At 38.8% G+C, this 17,277-nt stretch overlaps 1 protein-coding gene across 1 annotated transcript in view; it reads right to left on the bottom strand.

Moving 5' to 3' along the window:
- The window catches only part of jmjd1ca (jumonji domain containing 1Ca), a 157,196-nt gene extending 141,610 nt beyond the window's left edge, over positions 1 to 15,586 (bottom strand). The window contains exon 1 of the mRNA XM_056477224.1: positions 15,264 to 15,586. Within this exon, the coding sequence (XP_056333199.1) occupies positions 15,264 to 15,404 (141 nt within the window). The 5' untranslated portion in view covers positions 15,405 to 15,586. The remainder of the gene's footprint in view (positions 1 to 15,263) is intronic.
- Positions 15,587 to 17,277: the final 1,691 nt, after the last annotated feature.

Below are 17,277 nucleotides of genomic sequence, written 5' to 3'. Positions count from 1 at the left end.
AGCCGCGAGGAAAAAACTTCACCAATTGGCGAAAGTGAAGAATTAAAAAACCTCGAGAGAAACCAGGCTCAGTTGGGCACGACCATTTCTCCACTGGCCAAATTTCTTGTGCAAAGCTGCAGTCTAAGCGCCAGAGTTGTTGTCAGGTAAACCAAGAGCTAAAGAAATAAGTAATGCCGGGAGACAAGAGAGGAAAATGACAACAGCCAGAAAAAATCTGAATTTCCGCCGAGGTTTTCAGTAAATCTTGGTGTTTTAAAGTCTGCACGAACCGGAAGCTGCAACTGTGTGACACATTTCCTAGAGAAATGGAATATTAAATGAGAAAACAGTGGGCGTGGCTTGTTTTTTTGTGTTTTGTTTTTTGATTGGATGTAGTAAAGTAGGCATTTTCAGGAGAGTTATTACAACCTAACAGCCACCTCCTAACCATTTCTGTTTATTGTTGTAGCGTTGTCAAAACTGATAGTTGGAGTGGTGTAGTTAAGAATGTTAGCCATGCCCAATAGGCGAATTACCAGTTTGTAAACATTCAGGATGCGTGTGCATCGAGGTTGCAGAAAAAAACCGGGAGCGCTAGCATTTACAGTGAGGGAATGAGTTTGTTGTTGTATTAGAGATGAGTTATATTGATTACATATTATATATATTATTTACATAATGCTTTCAGTGTATTATAACAGCTTGTCATCCAGCGATAAGCACAGTTATTCAGCAAAATGAACGTTAAAGTGAGCAGCGTCTGACAGGTCCATTTGTGATAGCACCCTCCCAATCGCCTCCAGCCCAAAATTATATCCAAACATGTGTCCTATTCTTATGGCCCATATGGTCCAAAACCTGACAGGTGGACAAATCTAAGCTTGTTTTTAATAAAAAAATATAAATATGGATATAATTAATAATACTACTACTAATAATAACATTATACAAAAGCAAAATGTCATGAATAAACAAAAAAATGCAGTGTTTTTTAAATGTAGAAAATAATAGTTTTTTTAATATTTTAATCCTTTAATTCTTTTTCATTTGTACAGATATTTGTGTATTGCTGTACATCATGCGTGTTTTTAGCAATGTGTAAGCGAGGCGCTCAACTAACACGCTCTGCGCTGGACTTTAGACCTGCTTTCAGCCGGTCTATTGCGCAGTCTATTTTAGTTCCTCAAAACAGCAACGCACCAACAATGTGCCTTAATATCATTATCGCAATACTAACATTTTTTTAACCTAATTTTCCCAGTATCGTGCAGATCCACTGCTGTGATTTAATTCCTTTGCACATAATAATAATATTAAATTGATCAGCTATAATTAGTGTATGTGTGACAAGATAGAAAGACAATGTGTTGTTTAATTGCCTTGTATTATACAAGCAAAGCAGCGGCAGGCATTCTTTCACAGGAAAAAGTGAGAGTTGGACACCTTGTGCGGCTGTAGGCCAGCGTTCCAGTCCCGTGACTGTGATTCTGTCATGCATGATATTCCACAGTTTAAACAAACTCTCTCTCTTCTGTCTGCCAAACACACACACACACACACACACACACACACACACACACACACTGTCTCTGGCTTTCACACTCTCTCCTGCACACCCATAAAGCCACGCAAACATTTGCACAGATAGTGTGAGAGTCAAAAAGACGTGCACAATTACACAAACATCCGAAACAGTCAGCAAACTCCCCAGGGCTGTTAAATCAAAAGACAGAGATGATTTCAGCGAGTCCTGCAGGACTAATGGGAGATTCTCACACACACACACACACACACACACACGCACACACACACACACAAACACACACACACACACACACACACATCTATGCAAAGTAATGCATCATCAGAAGAGGAGAAATGACAGTGTGGGAGTTAAAGCAGAGTTTAAAAAGCTCTGTATTGCAGTGTGGGCTCAAAGAAATTAAGAAATAAAGATTTTTTTCCAAATTAAATTATTTTTTTTCTTTCAGGGTTACTTTTTCTGGATTAAATTGAAATTTTTGTAATCAAAATGCTTGTCAACTTGTTTGAAATTTTTTTAAATGTATTTTTGGTATCAGGAAATCTATGAAATCGGTCTTTTATTGTTAAATTATGTTTTACTCCAGTTAAATCTAAAAGGTGATTATTCTTTAGAGTTTTAATAATTGTATTTATTAAGCTTATCATTATTTTTACTATGAGAATTAGATTTTAGTGTTTAGTGGGATTATGTTGATATTTTTTGTCACAAATTATTCAAATGAAGCCAACCTTTCAAAGAAATTGCTTCATTTTTAGTGTGTAGATAATATGACAACAGTTTTGAATCATTTTTAGTGTGTAGATAATATGACAACAGTTTTGTCTCACATAAAATGGTAAAAATTTGTTAATGTTCTCATACTCCAAGCTTTTAAAAACAATTAAAACTTTTAGGCTAGGTTTTCTCATGCTACCATCAAAGTTTGTACAAAATTTACTATCTAATTTACTAATTAGTTTATTTCTAATATAATATTTTGCTTTAGGTGGCACAGCTGCTTAGTGGTTAGCATGGTCGCCTCACAGCAAGAAGGTCGCTGGTTCCAGTCCCGACTGGGCCAGTTGGCATTATTGCGTGGAGTTTGCATGTTCCCCCCGTGTTCACATGGTTTTCAAGTGAAGTCAAGTTGGCCTTTTTATTGTAATTTCAACAATACACAGTGCAGTATACAGTGAAACGAAACAATGTTCCTCCAGGACAAAGGTGCCACATCAAACAACATAAATTGAGAACAAATCTAGAGAATGAAATAAAATAAGATAAGATAAACTACAATTAAAAAAATTTAGTCATGTTTCCTCGTGAGATCAGGCTGGAAAAACCAATAAGACATTTCTATGTAGCATACTTGGTCCTGCTGCTTGCGATAGTGCTACTGTTCTGGCATGACAATGGTAGTAAAAATGACTCTTCTTGACTCTTAAAGTTTTACTGTCAAAAAAATCTGCTTATTTTATTGGCTTTTATTTTTGAATTATTATTTTATTTGTTTTTTTAAATGATTATAATTATTGATAAAACTGTGTGATCAAAAATATAATTAATGATAAAACTAATTATACAAAGCATCTTTGGCTTTGGTTTTTGGCTAAGTGTATTAAGAATTTTCCGTTTTGGCACAGAAGTTTCATTTTGTTGCATCCCTAGTAATTTTTATATCGGTGTCAAAATTAATCGTTTAATTAATTATCGATGCGGACGATTCGGCATCGTTTTAGTAATAGATCATAACCGTCGTGGTACCTTATTATGGTAAGGGAGGTTAGCATGCATATTTAAAATGTTCCAACAACATAAAAAGCAGACAACTGTGCACAATTTCTGCTTGTGAGTTTGCTGGACCGTCTTTCACTGACAGTGAAGTACAGTAGAACCCTGGAGCACCTATTTCTTTACTAGGGAGAAAATGAAAGCTGTAAAGCTCTATCTTTTTTCTCTCACAGTGAGACCTTTGACCTGCTGGTGTGTTCGTGAGCTAAAGATTCCTCTTCTCTCTTGATAATTGTGCAACAGCTGTGGATCAGCTGTGATAGCCATGGCTGTTTTTCAGTGTCAGTGCTCGGCGAACAGCACTGATCATTAGAGCCAATCACAGCCCTTTCTGTTGAGTGCTAGAGCACAATGGTCAATCATAGATGTTTAAGAACTCGCTCAACAGCACTCAAAAAAGCAAGCGAGATAATATTTACATTTATTTATTTGCTATAAATGCTATACTTTTCTCCTGTTGCTCCGGTTTTCCCCACAGCATTTTAGATTTATGATTGCAGCAAGCATTTAATATGTTTTCTTTCATAGTGAACACAGAGAGTTGTGCATGAAATTACATGTTTAACAGTGTCATGTTGAATATAATACAAGAGGGAATCTGATCATGACAAATGTCTGATTTTATCAGTGAATAAATGGTCTAATATTGTCAATGACAGATTGCAAGCATATGTCTCAAACATAATAGTTGTATTCTGATGTCATCACTTTACTGTGCATTAATGACCAGGACAAATTTAGGCTAAAGTCTATACAAAATTGAGCATTTTAACCAACAGTAGAACTACACATAACATTATTATTGTTGTTTTACCATATGTTTGAGAAATAACAATAATAATAGCCTACTCATATTAACCTTTATTTTACATCTACAGAATCGTGAAAAAATCATGATCTTGATTTTAAGCAAAAGAATCGCGATTCTTATTTTAGCCAAAATCGTGCAGCTCTAGTTTAATAGTAACACACACTGGTCCATATCATAGGCTTACAGTCCTTCTTTTGATTAATTCACCCACAATGTCCCAAATTCTGGAACTTCACACGTATTATACTGTAAATTCCATTTTTATGACTGGAATCATAAAGCCCTGTGTGCCTGTGCGTGTGTGTGTGTGTGTGTGTGTGTGTGTGTCTTTACAAGGCTTAGATCTACAATCACACAGTCTGAGCTGTGCTTCTTACGTATTTCAGGAGATAAGCTGCAGCAGCACTCTCTCTCTCTCTCTCTCTCTCTCTCTCTCTCACACACACACACACATACACAGGCAAAATCTGTCTGGTCTGCAGAATCACACATTGCTTCCCTGGCAAAGCTTCAAACCATCTGTCAAAGGTCAAGGGTCAAATGAAAAGAAAGCTGTATATAGAGCACAGCAACATGCACAATTCTGCAGGCAGACAGACTGAGAGGGTCACACAAACACATAAACAAGAATTCACAACGTGCGTCAACCAGGCATTAGCAAGAGCGCGAGAGACTGTTTAAAAAATGATTCGATCCCATGCCTCTGACACTGCAGAACCATATATTTGTGTGTGTGTGTGTGTGTGTGTGTGTGTGTGTGTGCATCTGTCTGTGTGCGCCTGTCTGTGTGTAGTCAGGCAAACACACGTGCAGAGAGCTGGAAATCAGCCCTCAGTGTGAGCACATGCACAGATGAGGAGAGAGACAGAGAGAGAGAGAGAGAAGTGCTTAAATAGAGCACAGTACAAACACACACACACACACACATCCAGAGAGAGAGAGACAAGACAGAGACGAGGCCAAGCACAGACATCTGGCTTTAGTTAATGCAGTGCAGACCAGAATTAGAGTACTATCAGAGCGAGTCGATAAAACACACACGCAGCTGAAATTAATAAACCTCCGCATCAGACGGATGATATCACAGGATGAATATCACTGCAGCATATAGAGTTGCACAATCCAGTGCGAAACACTGTCTGCACAAATAAAGCCTCCATCAAATCAGTGTTTGCAACAGCAGGCTGGACTGTAATGCAGATTCTATAATAATGATTTTACTAGAGGCTGAGTACGTAAATAGCCGGAGCTATATATTCTGCATTACAATATTGCAGTTATAATAATGCATTATAATTACACAATCAGAAACTGTATTTGCTTTCAGAGGTGTAATTTAGCATCATTGATTCAAGTTAAATGCATTAGGTTCTAATAACACATTATTAAGGCACTTTGTACAATTGCGTGTATACTGTTGGATCTAATCAAAATTCAATTTTGAATTTTGCCAAAACACGGCACGTCTTAGTGATCTAAATCCAATGGTGCTGTCTATTTCAGTTCCTAAAAATAACAACGCGTCAACAATGCGCCTTAACACACCTCCTTTCTAGACCAGATCACCCATGAGTCCACAAAGTGGCGCATATTGATTTGCTATTTAAATGTGGCACAAAACGTGAAAATTAGGGATGCGCTTGTCTGAAAACAGAAACAAATCACACCATAAATGACTTGCGCCTTATTGCGCTGGGTGTTTGATAAGGTTTTAAAGAGTTGAGGGGGTCGCCACAGTGGAATGAACTACCAACTATTCTGGCATATGTTTTATACAGCGGATGCCCTTCCAGCCACAGTCCAGAACAGGGAAACACCCATACACTCTCACATTCACACACACACTCATACACTACAGTCAATTTTGTTTACCCAATTCACCTATAGCACATGTATTTGCACTTGTGGTGGAAACCCGTGCCAGCGACCTTCTTGCTGTGAGGCAAAAGTGCTAACCACTGAGCCACTTCATTTTATAACATTAAAAATCAAATTCAAAACCTCTCAAACTACTAGAAAACAACAAGCATAATTCAGGAAGGGAGCAAAACACACCACATGTAAACAGTATACAGATGCAGCTTTTGGGCTGCTTTTTTGGCTTGTGGATTCACTAAACATTAGTAAACCTTAACAGAAATGTTTACAACAGGTGTTTGCAAACGAGCCCAAACAGAAAAAAACCCACGCTATGTAGACCTTGAGATAACTCAAACTGGCATTACGTGAAGTTTTGATAAGGATAAAAAACAGCCAAGATCTGACAGTGCTGTGATTATGATGATTTACACGTCATTTGTAAACGCCAGGAGGTTTGACCAATAGAAACTGGATCTTGGGTATGACGAGTGGGTGGGTAGATGTTTTATAACAGTAGTGAACTGGACTTATCACTCGTGCCATTCAGAATAAATTAAAAGAGCAATGGAAGACCAGAGTTCATTCACCAGGATCTTATTAGTACTTCTGTCTAATTCTTAAATGGGTAGTTCACACAAAAATGAATCATTTATTTTTCCACTTATGGTTTTAACCCTTTATAAGTTTCTCTCTTCTGTTAAACACAAAAGAAGATATTCTGATAAATGCTGACTGATGCTGCGTTCAAACTACAAGCGACTTGCAGCAGCAAAGCGACAAGCAATCGTTCATTTCAACGGAGAGTGAGCAACTTCCGGCAACCTCCATCTACACGAGTGACATCGACTGTTGGCGATTGATGCAACAAAGTTGAGAATCCTTCAACTTTATGCAAATCAAGAGCAACTTTCTTGAGGGACAGCCAATAGAAGCACCAGTAGAGCTCACGTGATCCTCTCTCAGCTCCCACAGAGGCTGGTTGTATTCTCCGTGCTTTAGTCCAATGACAGAGAACACACTTTTTGTTTGATCATCTTTGTAATTAAGCATTTTATATACTGATTCCAGTTATATTTAGGGTTTCTCTGAACAATAGGAGTGTAACAGATCATGGATGATCAGTGATTCGTACAACAATCACAGAGCGAACACATCTCGCTTTACATGTATGAAAGCATTAGGCTTTCCTGTAAATATAATGATGACAGAAGAAATTGTGGTAGGTTATTCGGGATGTTGTGGGTGTCTTAGGTTAGTAAAGGTGTTTTCTGTCACTACTTGTTTAGCCTGCATTGATGCATTTAGTGTAAGCTGAACAATTAATCATTAAAAGATCAGGATCTCAACACCCACACAACATAAATTATAAATTATGCTGATTTGCATATGTGTATTAATCCTTCAAATCACCGTCATATGCATTTAACTTGATGCTCAAAAATGAAAGTTGTAGGCAGCAATTATACTATTTAACCAACATGTGGAAACAACCAGCCATCAAAAATATGCCACTGAATAATTCTTCAAAAATGACACATGTAGCAATAAAGCATGACGTTTTATGAGTGAATAACTGAATCATTTATTGAAAATGAGACAAAAAATAAATGTTGTTGAACAAATTATAATGTCAGATTTATACATTTTATCAGCAACAGTAGTAGTAACAGTGAATTTATTATTATTTATCAGTGAATTTATTTTTAATAAAGTTACAGCTTCTCGGTTCTGTTTGCTAAAACCAAAAGTGTCTTGCAGTGCTTTTTTTATAATAAGTGGAACGCAAATTACATTTGTCTCCTCCCCTTTTTGGCTGATCCAAAAAATGGTCCAATCCGTGACTATAAAAACCATAATGAATAAATTTCATTTATAATTACATTTGATTCAGAGCTGATAACATTTATTTTGCATAATTCAGCATAACTGGTTTACCATTTAAGGCGACACGATAGCTCAGTGGTTAGCCCTGTCACCTCACAGCAAGAAGGTCGCTGGTTCGGGTCTCGGCTGTGTCAATTGGCATTTTTGTGTGCATTTTGCATGTTCTCCCCATGTTCACGTGGGTTTCCTCCGGGTGCTCCGGTTTCCCCCACAGTTCAAATACATGTGCTATAGGTGAACTGAATAAACTAAATTTTCCATATTGTATGAGTGTGAATGAGAGTGTTTCCCAGTACTGGGTTAGCAGTTCATTCCGCTGTGGTGACCCCTCATGAATAAAGATACTAAGCCGAAGGAAAATAAATGAATGAATGGTTTACCATTAGGCCCTTTATCATGGCTACCAATTTGTAAAACTAAAAACAACGCATCTCAAGTTATCTACTATCTAGATCTACTCAAGCTATAAACTCATGAGAACACAGCAGAGTAAATCTACAGGTTGAAAAGGAGATGAGTAGCATTAGAAGGGGTGTGTGTGTGTGTGTGTGTGTGTGTGTGTGTGTGTGCGTGCGTGCGTGCGTGCGTGCGTGTGTGTGTGTGTGTGTGTGTTTGCCCACTAACACGGCAGGAGGTTGTAACCCAGGGAAGCTGTCAATCACACGGCTAAGCCGCTGTTGCCACGGGGACGTCGTCTAACCAATGGTGTAAAAGACACGAGTCCCAAAAGACAAACACACACACGCACACACAAGCAGCACATACTCATGAAACAAATAAATACACCAGGAGAAGAGGCCGACAGCTGTTCTGATAAACAAGCGGAGCTGAATTATCCCCCCCCCCAACATTAAAAATAAGAGCAGAACACTGGAGAGTTTCTTCATAGCAGAAATAAACCAAGGACACGATCCAAATCAACAGCTTCACTGCAACATAATAATGATCAAGTCCAAAATAATTGACCTCACAGAAAACCACAGAGCTCTCAGACAGTGAAAATCCTGCTAGTTTACAACTAGACAAACATCCGCACACACACACACACACACACACACACACACACACACACACACACACACACACACACATACATGTGCACACACACATAAATACACACAAACAAACAAGACAGATAGGCAGACACACACACAAAGGACAGACATACAGAAAGACAGACACACACTGACACTTACACACATGTACACACATACACAGACCCATAAACACACACAACCATACATACAGACATACACACACGCACACACACTCACATACATATATACACAAACACACACGAGACAAACACACAGACAAACGCAGGCACACTTTACACAAACATACACACACACCCTCACACATACACACAGACACATACACTGACACTTACACACTTACACACATGTACACACAGACACACACACAGACCTATAAACACGAACACACATACAGACATATACACACAAACACACACACACACACACACATGCACACACACACACACGGACACATACACACATACGCACAAACGCAGATACACAAGCACTCATAAACACATAAACCACTGAACACACACACACGCATTAACATACATACACACACACATATATGTATATATATATACAAACACACATGACACACACTCAGACACACACACAGATACACACAGACACACTTCACACACACAATTACATACTCAAACACGTGGACACAGACACACACTGACACTTACACACTCACACACATGTACACACAGACACACACATACACAGACCCATACACACAAACACACACAGAGGCACCCTCTCTCACACACATACAGACACACAAAGACACACAAACTTACTTGCAGACATACACACGCAAAGGCAAAAGCAGGCACATACACAAATGCACACACACACACACACACACACACACACACACACACGCACACACACGCACACACACACACACACACACACACACAGATGTACTCATACTCACATACACACATACACATATACAGACATACACACAGACACAAATACAGACATACAAACTCACATGCAGACACACACACATACACACACACACACACAAAGACAAAAGCAGGCGCAAACACACGCCTACACACACACACACACACACACACACACACACACACACACACACACACACAGATGTACTCATACTCACATACACACATACACATATACAGACATACACACAGACACAAATACAGACATACAAACTCACATGCAGACACACACACATACACACACACACACACAAAGACAAAAGCAGGCGCAAACACACGCCTACACACACACACACACACACACACACACACAAAGACAAAAGCAGGCACATACACAAATACACACACATACAAACATACACACACCACACACAGACACAAACTCAAATGCAGACACACTAACACACACACAAAGACAAAAGCAGGTACATAAACTAATGCACACACACACACATAAACAGATGTACTCTCACACTCACATATACAGACATACACACACAGACAAAAATTCAAACTTTCAGAAAAACACACGTATACACACAAGCACACAGACCTTTAAACACATAAACCAATGAACACACAAAGACACACACACACACAAGCACACAAACACAAATACATACAGTCATACACACACAGAGGGACACACATACAAGCAGACCCACAAACACTCTCTCTCACACACACAAACACAGACACACAAACAAACACACGCACACACACACACACAAACTCACACACCCACATGCAAACACACGCACATTCACACACACAAGCACACAGACCCTTAAACACATAAACCAATGAACACACACACACACATACAGTCATACACATACAGAGGGACACACACACAAACAGACCCACAAACACACACACACACACACAAACTCACTTGCAGACACACACACAAAGACAAAAGCAGGCACATACAAAAATATATACGCACACACATGCACTCTCACTCACACACACATACAGACATACACACAGATGCATACACAAACTGGCACACAAACACACACAGACACAATCATAGAACCATAAACACACACAGACACACTCTCTCACACATACATACACAGACACACATACACACACACACACACACACACACACATACACAAATATATACATACACAGATGCACCCTCTCTCACACACACACACACACACACACGCACACACAGATATACACAAAGACATACACACACACACACACACACACACACACATAGACACGAACACACACAGCTGCACAATTACAGATATAGCAACCCCACACCTGTACTCAGTAAATGAATGAGATTATGCATGCACACGGATGCAAGCCTCTGCCAACCAATCAAACCACATATGATCTGAGCAACAACGCCAGTACTGTAATAACCAGTCACACACTCCTTTTCTCTCTCCACACACACACACACAGCTGGGAGCATATGACAGCAGCTGCAGGACCAAACTATCAATGCACACAAACACTGAATACGATGAATAAAACACAGTCACACGCACACACAAACACCATACTGCTCACCATTCATTTATTTATTCATTCTCCTTTGGCTTACTCCCTTTATTCATCAGGGGTCCTCACAGCGGAATGAACCGCCAACTATTCCAGCATATGTTTTACACAGCGGATGCCCTTCCAGCTACAACCCAGCTCTAATATACACCCATACACTCCCACACACACACACACAACGCCCAATTTAGTTTATTGCATGTCTTTGGACTGCGGGGGAAACTGGAGCACCCGGAGGAAAGCCACACTAATACGAGGAAAACATCCAAACTACACACAGAAATGACAACTGACTCAGCTGGGACTCGAACCAGCAACCTTCCTGCTGTGAGGCGACAGTGATAACCACTGAGCCATCTTGTGCAATGATTCCACATAAAAAAATCAACATATTTCAGCTCTTTTCGCACCCCAGCACATGTACATTTGATTTACATGTAAAATGTCAATGAAACACACCGCCACAACTTCAGTTACGCAGTGTGCGCTCCTCAGAGGGAGATCTGCGATTTCGCTGAGCACTAGTGTAGGAGGAAAGTGCGCCTTTGACCCCCATAATTAGCTTCACGGTTGTAAAAATGCAAATATGCCTGCTGCAGTACACACATAGGGTGCCTGCGTGTGAAGATTCTGTCTAATGAACCGTATACTGGCTTTACTGGAGTCAACATGCATTTGCTAAATGATTCCACAGCTAATGAACATCCAAGGCATTTATGATGAATTTGTGGAATAATTAATAAGGAATTTCATTATTCGTTCATTTTCTTTCAGCTTATTCCTTTTATTCATCAGGGGTCGCCACAGCGGAATGAACCGCTAACTTATCCAGCATATTTTTACACTGAGCCACTGTGACGCCTATGAAACCTTATTACTACATCAGTACTACACTAAGTTAAAAGTTTTCAGCTCTTAAATATCGGACTAAAAATTGCTTATTGGGCGACACAGTGGCCTCGTGGTTAGCACTGTCGCCTCACAGCAAGAAGATCGATGGTTCGAGTCCCAGCTGGGTCAGTTGGCATTTCTGTGTGAAGTTTGCATGTTCTCCCCATGTTCATGTGGGATTTCTCCGGGTGCTCCAGTTTCCCCCACAGTCCAAAGACATGTGCTATAGGGGAATTGGATTAACAAAATTGGCCGTAGTGTATGTGTGTGTGTGTGAATGCGAGAGTGTATGGATGTTTCCCAGTACTGAGTTGAAGCTGGAAATGCATCCGCTGCGTAAAACACATGCTGGAATAGTTGGCGGTTCATTCCGCTGTGGTGACCCCTAAATAAGGGACTAAGCCGAAGGAAAATGAATGAATGAATGATTAAGGTTTCATTTGTTAAGTGCATTAGATTGGCTGATAGACTGACATGTAACCATTATTATACAGCATTTATTAGACTTAATTAAAAAAGTATGATTACATAAATAAAAGCTGTACTTTACTGTGAACCAACACAAAAATAAGTATAATACAGCTTTTGATTCGAAAGAAGACGCCCACTAAAATGTCATTCAGTATGATTACTAACGTTTTACATGCATATATGAATACACTATTATACATGTATCTTGAAGGGAGGTATTTCATATATTTATATGGAATGCTCTTCCAGTTAACAAACACAGCAACTTTAGAATACCTAAAATCCTCCTGGGAGGAAGATTGTTGAAATCACCGATGAGCAATGGGAGATAGCCCTTGAACAGATCCACAGGTCATCGGTATGCGCAAGGCATGGCCTCATACAATTTAAAGTAATACATCTTTTACATTAGTCCGGACAAAAACTTAATAAGATATTTCCAGAAGTGGACCCTGCATGTAATTGGTGTGGGCTAGAATAGGCATCACTGGCTCATATGTTTTGAAGCTGTCCAAAATTATCATCATACTGGGAAAATATTTTTCGAACATTCTCAAAAATAGGTCATAAACTGATAGATCCAGATTCCCGTAAAGCAGTTCTAGGCATTACTGATTTCGAGTTTTCGAGAACTAAAAACAGTACTGAACAAAATAGTTCCATTTGTCTGTCTACTAGCACGAAGGTTAATATTATTAAACTGGAAACAAAGAGCTGCTCCTACACACACATATATATATATATTTTAAAACCATAAATTCTGCAAGTATTAGTTAAATTGAAGAGGATTAGACTAATTTATTTATTATTATTTTATTTATTATTGTATTTATTTTATTATTTGTTTCCTTTTTGTTTGTTTTTTATTTGTTTTTTAATTTAACTATTATTACTGTACTTATATATGGATTGTTTGTATATTGTATGTTTTATTGTCAGTCATGGTGTGAATGTTTGTTGAACCAAATTTTTAAGTTGTTGTATTTGAATGTCTAAAAAACAATAAAGAAAGTTTAATAAATGTAACTTGATGCAGACACCAAAAATTATACATCTTAACTTTGGCATACATTGGAAGTGGGATATGGGATATACATTGGAAGTGGGAAATGCCTTTCTTATTTGGGTTTTTTGTCTTGTTTCTTGTCAAAATATCTAAAAACTATCTAAGAAATAATATGCCAAAATTAAGTGAGTTTTTCATTAAAACAAGCAAAATAATCTGCCAATGGGATAAGAAAAATAATATTGTGTCAAAAGGAAAAACAAGTTTATTAATCTTACCCCATTGGCAGACTATTTTGCTTGTTTTAAGGAAAAACTCACTTAATTTTGGAATATTATTTCTTAAATCAAGACAATGAGTTTTGCTTGTCTAGAAAATGCTTCTTAATTTAAGAATATTTAGATATTAAGATTAGAACAGGACAAAAAATCTAAGTAAGAAAAGCATTTTTTGCAGTGTGGTTAAGGTTACAAACAAGTTTAGTGGAAAGCTTAAAGCTGGATCAAGAGGTAAGAGTAAAGTTCAAGAGTCTAATTATAGACGTAACCACAAAAAGTAATTAAATGTAGGATCTATAAGTGTGACATGGGTTTAAATATAGGTACGCTGTAAAAACATACATGGTTCGTGTATTATATCTTGATTTGCGCAAAGTAGGTGCATTATTTATTCATCACACACTAATAATATATGAATATGCAGACTGAAAAAATTATGTCAACAAAATTGTTGCAAACAATTTGTGTTGAATTAAAAAAACATTTATTCAGAAATGTTCAATTTAATTTGTATAAATTCAACCCAAATTAAATGTTTACAAACTACTTCACTTAAAAAATTTGTAAATCCAAGGAATCGAATTTGAATATGTTTTACAGTAGGTACAAATGCAAGTAACGCACATTATTACATGGTTACAATCATGTACCTGACGGTTTAAGTGCAATTGCATCCACATAACTAGCGTTGTTCATTGGTTATTACAGTAATGCTAGACTGTAAAGTGTATCCTATCTTTCTTCAAGTCCGTTTGAAGTAAATATCAGTCTGTAATAAAGATAAAGGGAAGGTGTGTGTGTGTGTGTGCGCGTGTGTGTATAAAACACGTCGTGATGACGGTGTTTGAGTGCTGTGGTGGAGTGATGGAGTCATTAGGCGCTACAGCGGCAGTGCAGTAAACTGTCTCACAACAGCTGATTAGTCTGAGTGAATCCCGCTGAGCCATGACCACACGCACACACACACAGTTGTGTTTCCCCCCACTCTATCATAGTAACACGCCCAGCCTTCATAGTAAAAGCCGCATGAATGTTTGTTGACTAAAACAACTGACAGAAACAAAACAATCAACTTTCGCTGTCATATCAGCAGCTCCGTCAAACTTTGCTCTGAAAAACAAGCCAAATGCTATTTGTAGAAGTTATTTCAACTGGAGAACACACAAACAAACAAATAAGCGTGTCTAGCTAAATGGGCTTTTCTCTTGTTTTACCGTGAGCGCAGGGCAGTCTGCGGCGGCCGCTCGGATGACTCCGGCTCTCCAGCCCCAGCGCGAGATCCCCGCGGGCTCCAGCAGACGCTCTCCAGAGCCGTTCGCGCACAGGCAGCGCTTCCCCGGCAGCTCCACCGCCATTCCCGCAAAAAAAGTGCGAGAAATGTCCACCGACAACACACAAACTTCCTGCTACTATGGCCTGCGGTGTTGACACATTATTAAATTACGGCGATTAAATGAATATTGTGGTGTGTTTTGAGTACAGGGGGTTAAAATTCCCTGCATGCGTCCTCGGGCGAGCGCTGGTGCCTCTGTGCGCCGGGAAACTGATTTACACTGGGAGTAGTAACAGTCATTATGGCTCTCTCTCTAGCGCTCGCTCTCTCACTCACTCACTCACACCACACACACACACACTCTCTCTCTCTCTCTCTCTCTCTCTCTCTCTCTCTCTCTCTCTCTCTCGCTCTCTCACTCACTCTCTCTCTTTCTCTCGCTCACTCACTCACTTACTCACTCACTCACTCATACGTGGTATTCATCCGCCCCAGTGAGAGCACACAGGACTATCAGACCGCAGAGAACACACTTGTCCGTCCGCCAGACTTGAGTTCACTCCTCTTTTGGAAGCACTGCTGCAAACTACAGAGAAAGTAGTTCCTCGTCTGGGCTTATTTATTCTGAACTTCTAAATTACACTTTAAAGCTACAGTTGAATTTGATTTAATTGTTTTATCAGAAACTGGAGTGTCGACATAAACACCCAACAGCTGAATTATGTTATTATAATTTAATTATTATTAAAAATGAATTAATTAATTATTGAATTATTTTTAATGTTTCAAGGTATTTAAGAAAGGAAAAAGATCTATCTATCACAAATAAAATAGAAAGATATTTAAAGAAAGGTAAAAGATCTATATATCGCAAATAAAATAGAAAGATATTTAAAGAAAGGAAAAAGATCTATCTATCACAAATAAAATAGAAAGTAGTGATTTCTAAATTTGCTGTGACTTGTATTTCACTGCAAACAATACAACAAACAGTATTTAATGTGTTCCTCATGATTTTTATTGTTTTATTTTCCAATTTTGGAACAAATTAATCAATAAAAGTTGTAACAGTAACAGTAAAGCATTTATCACTTTGTAATGTTCCTATTCCTTTTCACAACACTTAGACATTTAGGGACTGAAGACACCAAGTGATGAAGTGTTTCAGTTGTAATTTTGGTCCCATTCTTCCTGCAAACAAGTCTTAGGGTGGGCAACAGTACGGGGTATTGATTTTTGCATTTTGAGCTTTAAAATGCGCCACACATTCTCTATTGGAGACAGGTTGGGACTGCAGACAGGCCAGTCAAGCACCTGTATCCTCTTTCTCTGCAGCCAAGACTTTGTAATGTGTGCAGAATGTGGTTTTGCTGTGTCTTGTTGAAATTTGCATAGGTGTTTCTGGAAAAGAAGGCAGCATATTGTGCTCCAAAATCTCTTGGTACTTTTCAGCATTAATGGTGCCATCACAGAAGTGCAAATTACCTTTGCCAAGGGCAGTTACACAACCCTATACTATACCATGACAGACCATGGCTTTTGAACTTGTTGCTGTTAATAGTCTGGATGATCAATTTTTTCTTTGGTCCGGAGTACACAGTACAGGTTTCCACTGTGTGATGGTACATCCCAGAAGCCTCCGAGCCCAGAGAAGTCAACATCGCTTCTGGACACTGTTAACATAGGGCTTCCTTTTGGCACAGTACAGTTTTCACTGGCATTTGGATGTAACTACATATTGTGGTACTTGACAAAGGTTTGCCAAAGTAGTCCTGAGCACATGTGGTGACACACACACACACACACAAACACACACAAACACACACACACACACACACACACACACACACACACACACACACACATACACACACACACACACACACACACACACACACCGGGGGTATGGATGTGTATGTGTGTGTAAAATAATCAATTCAGGCATAGTTCTTATT

The sequence above is a fragment of the Danio aesculapii genome, chromosome 17 (genome assembly GCF_903798145.1).
Source record: "Danio aesculapii chromosome 17, fDanAes4.1, whole genome shotgun sequence".
NCBI classification, from domain to species: Eukaryota; Metazoa; Chordata; class Actinopteri; order Cypriniformes; family Danionidae; genus Danio; species Danio aesculapii.
Note: the sequence above shows the minus strand (reverse complement) of the source record. Positions and strands in the feature narration are given on the sequence as shown.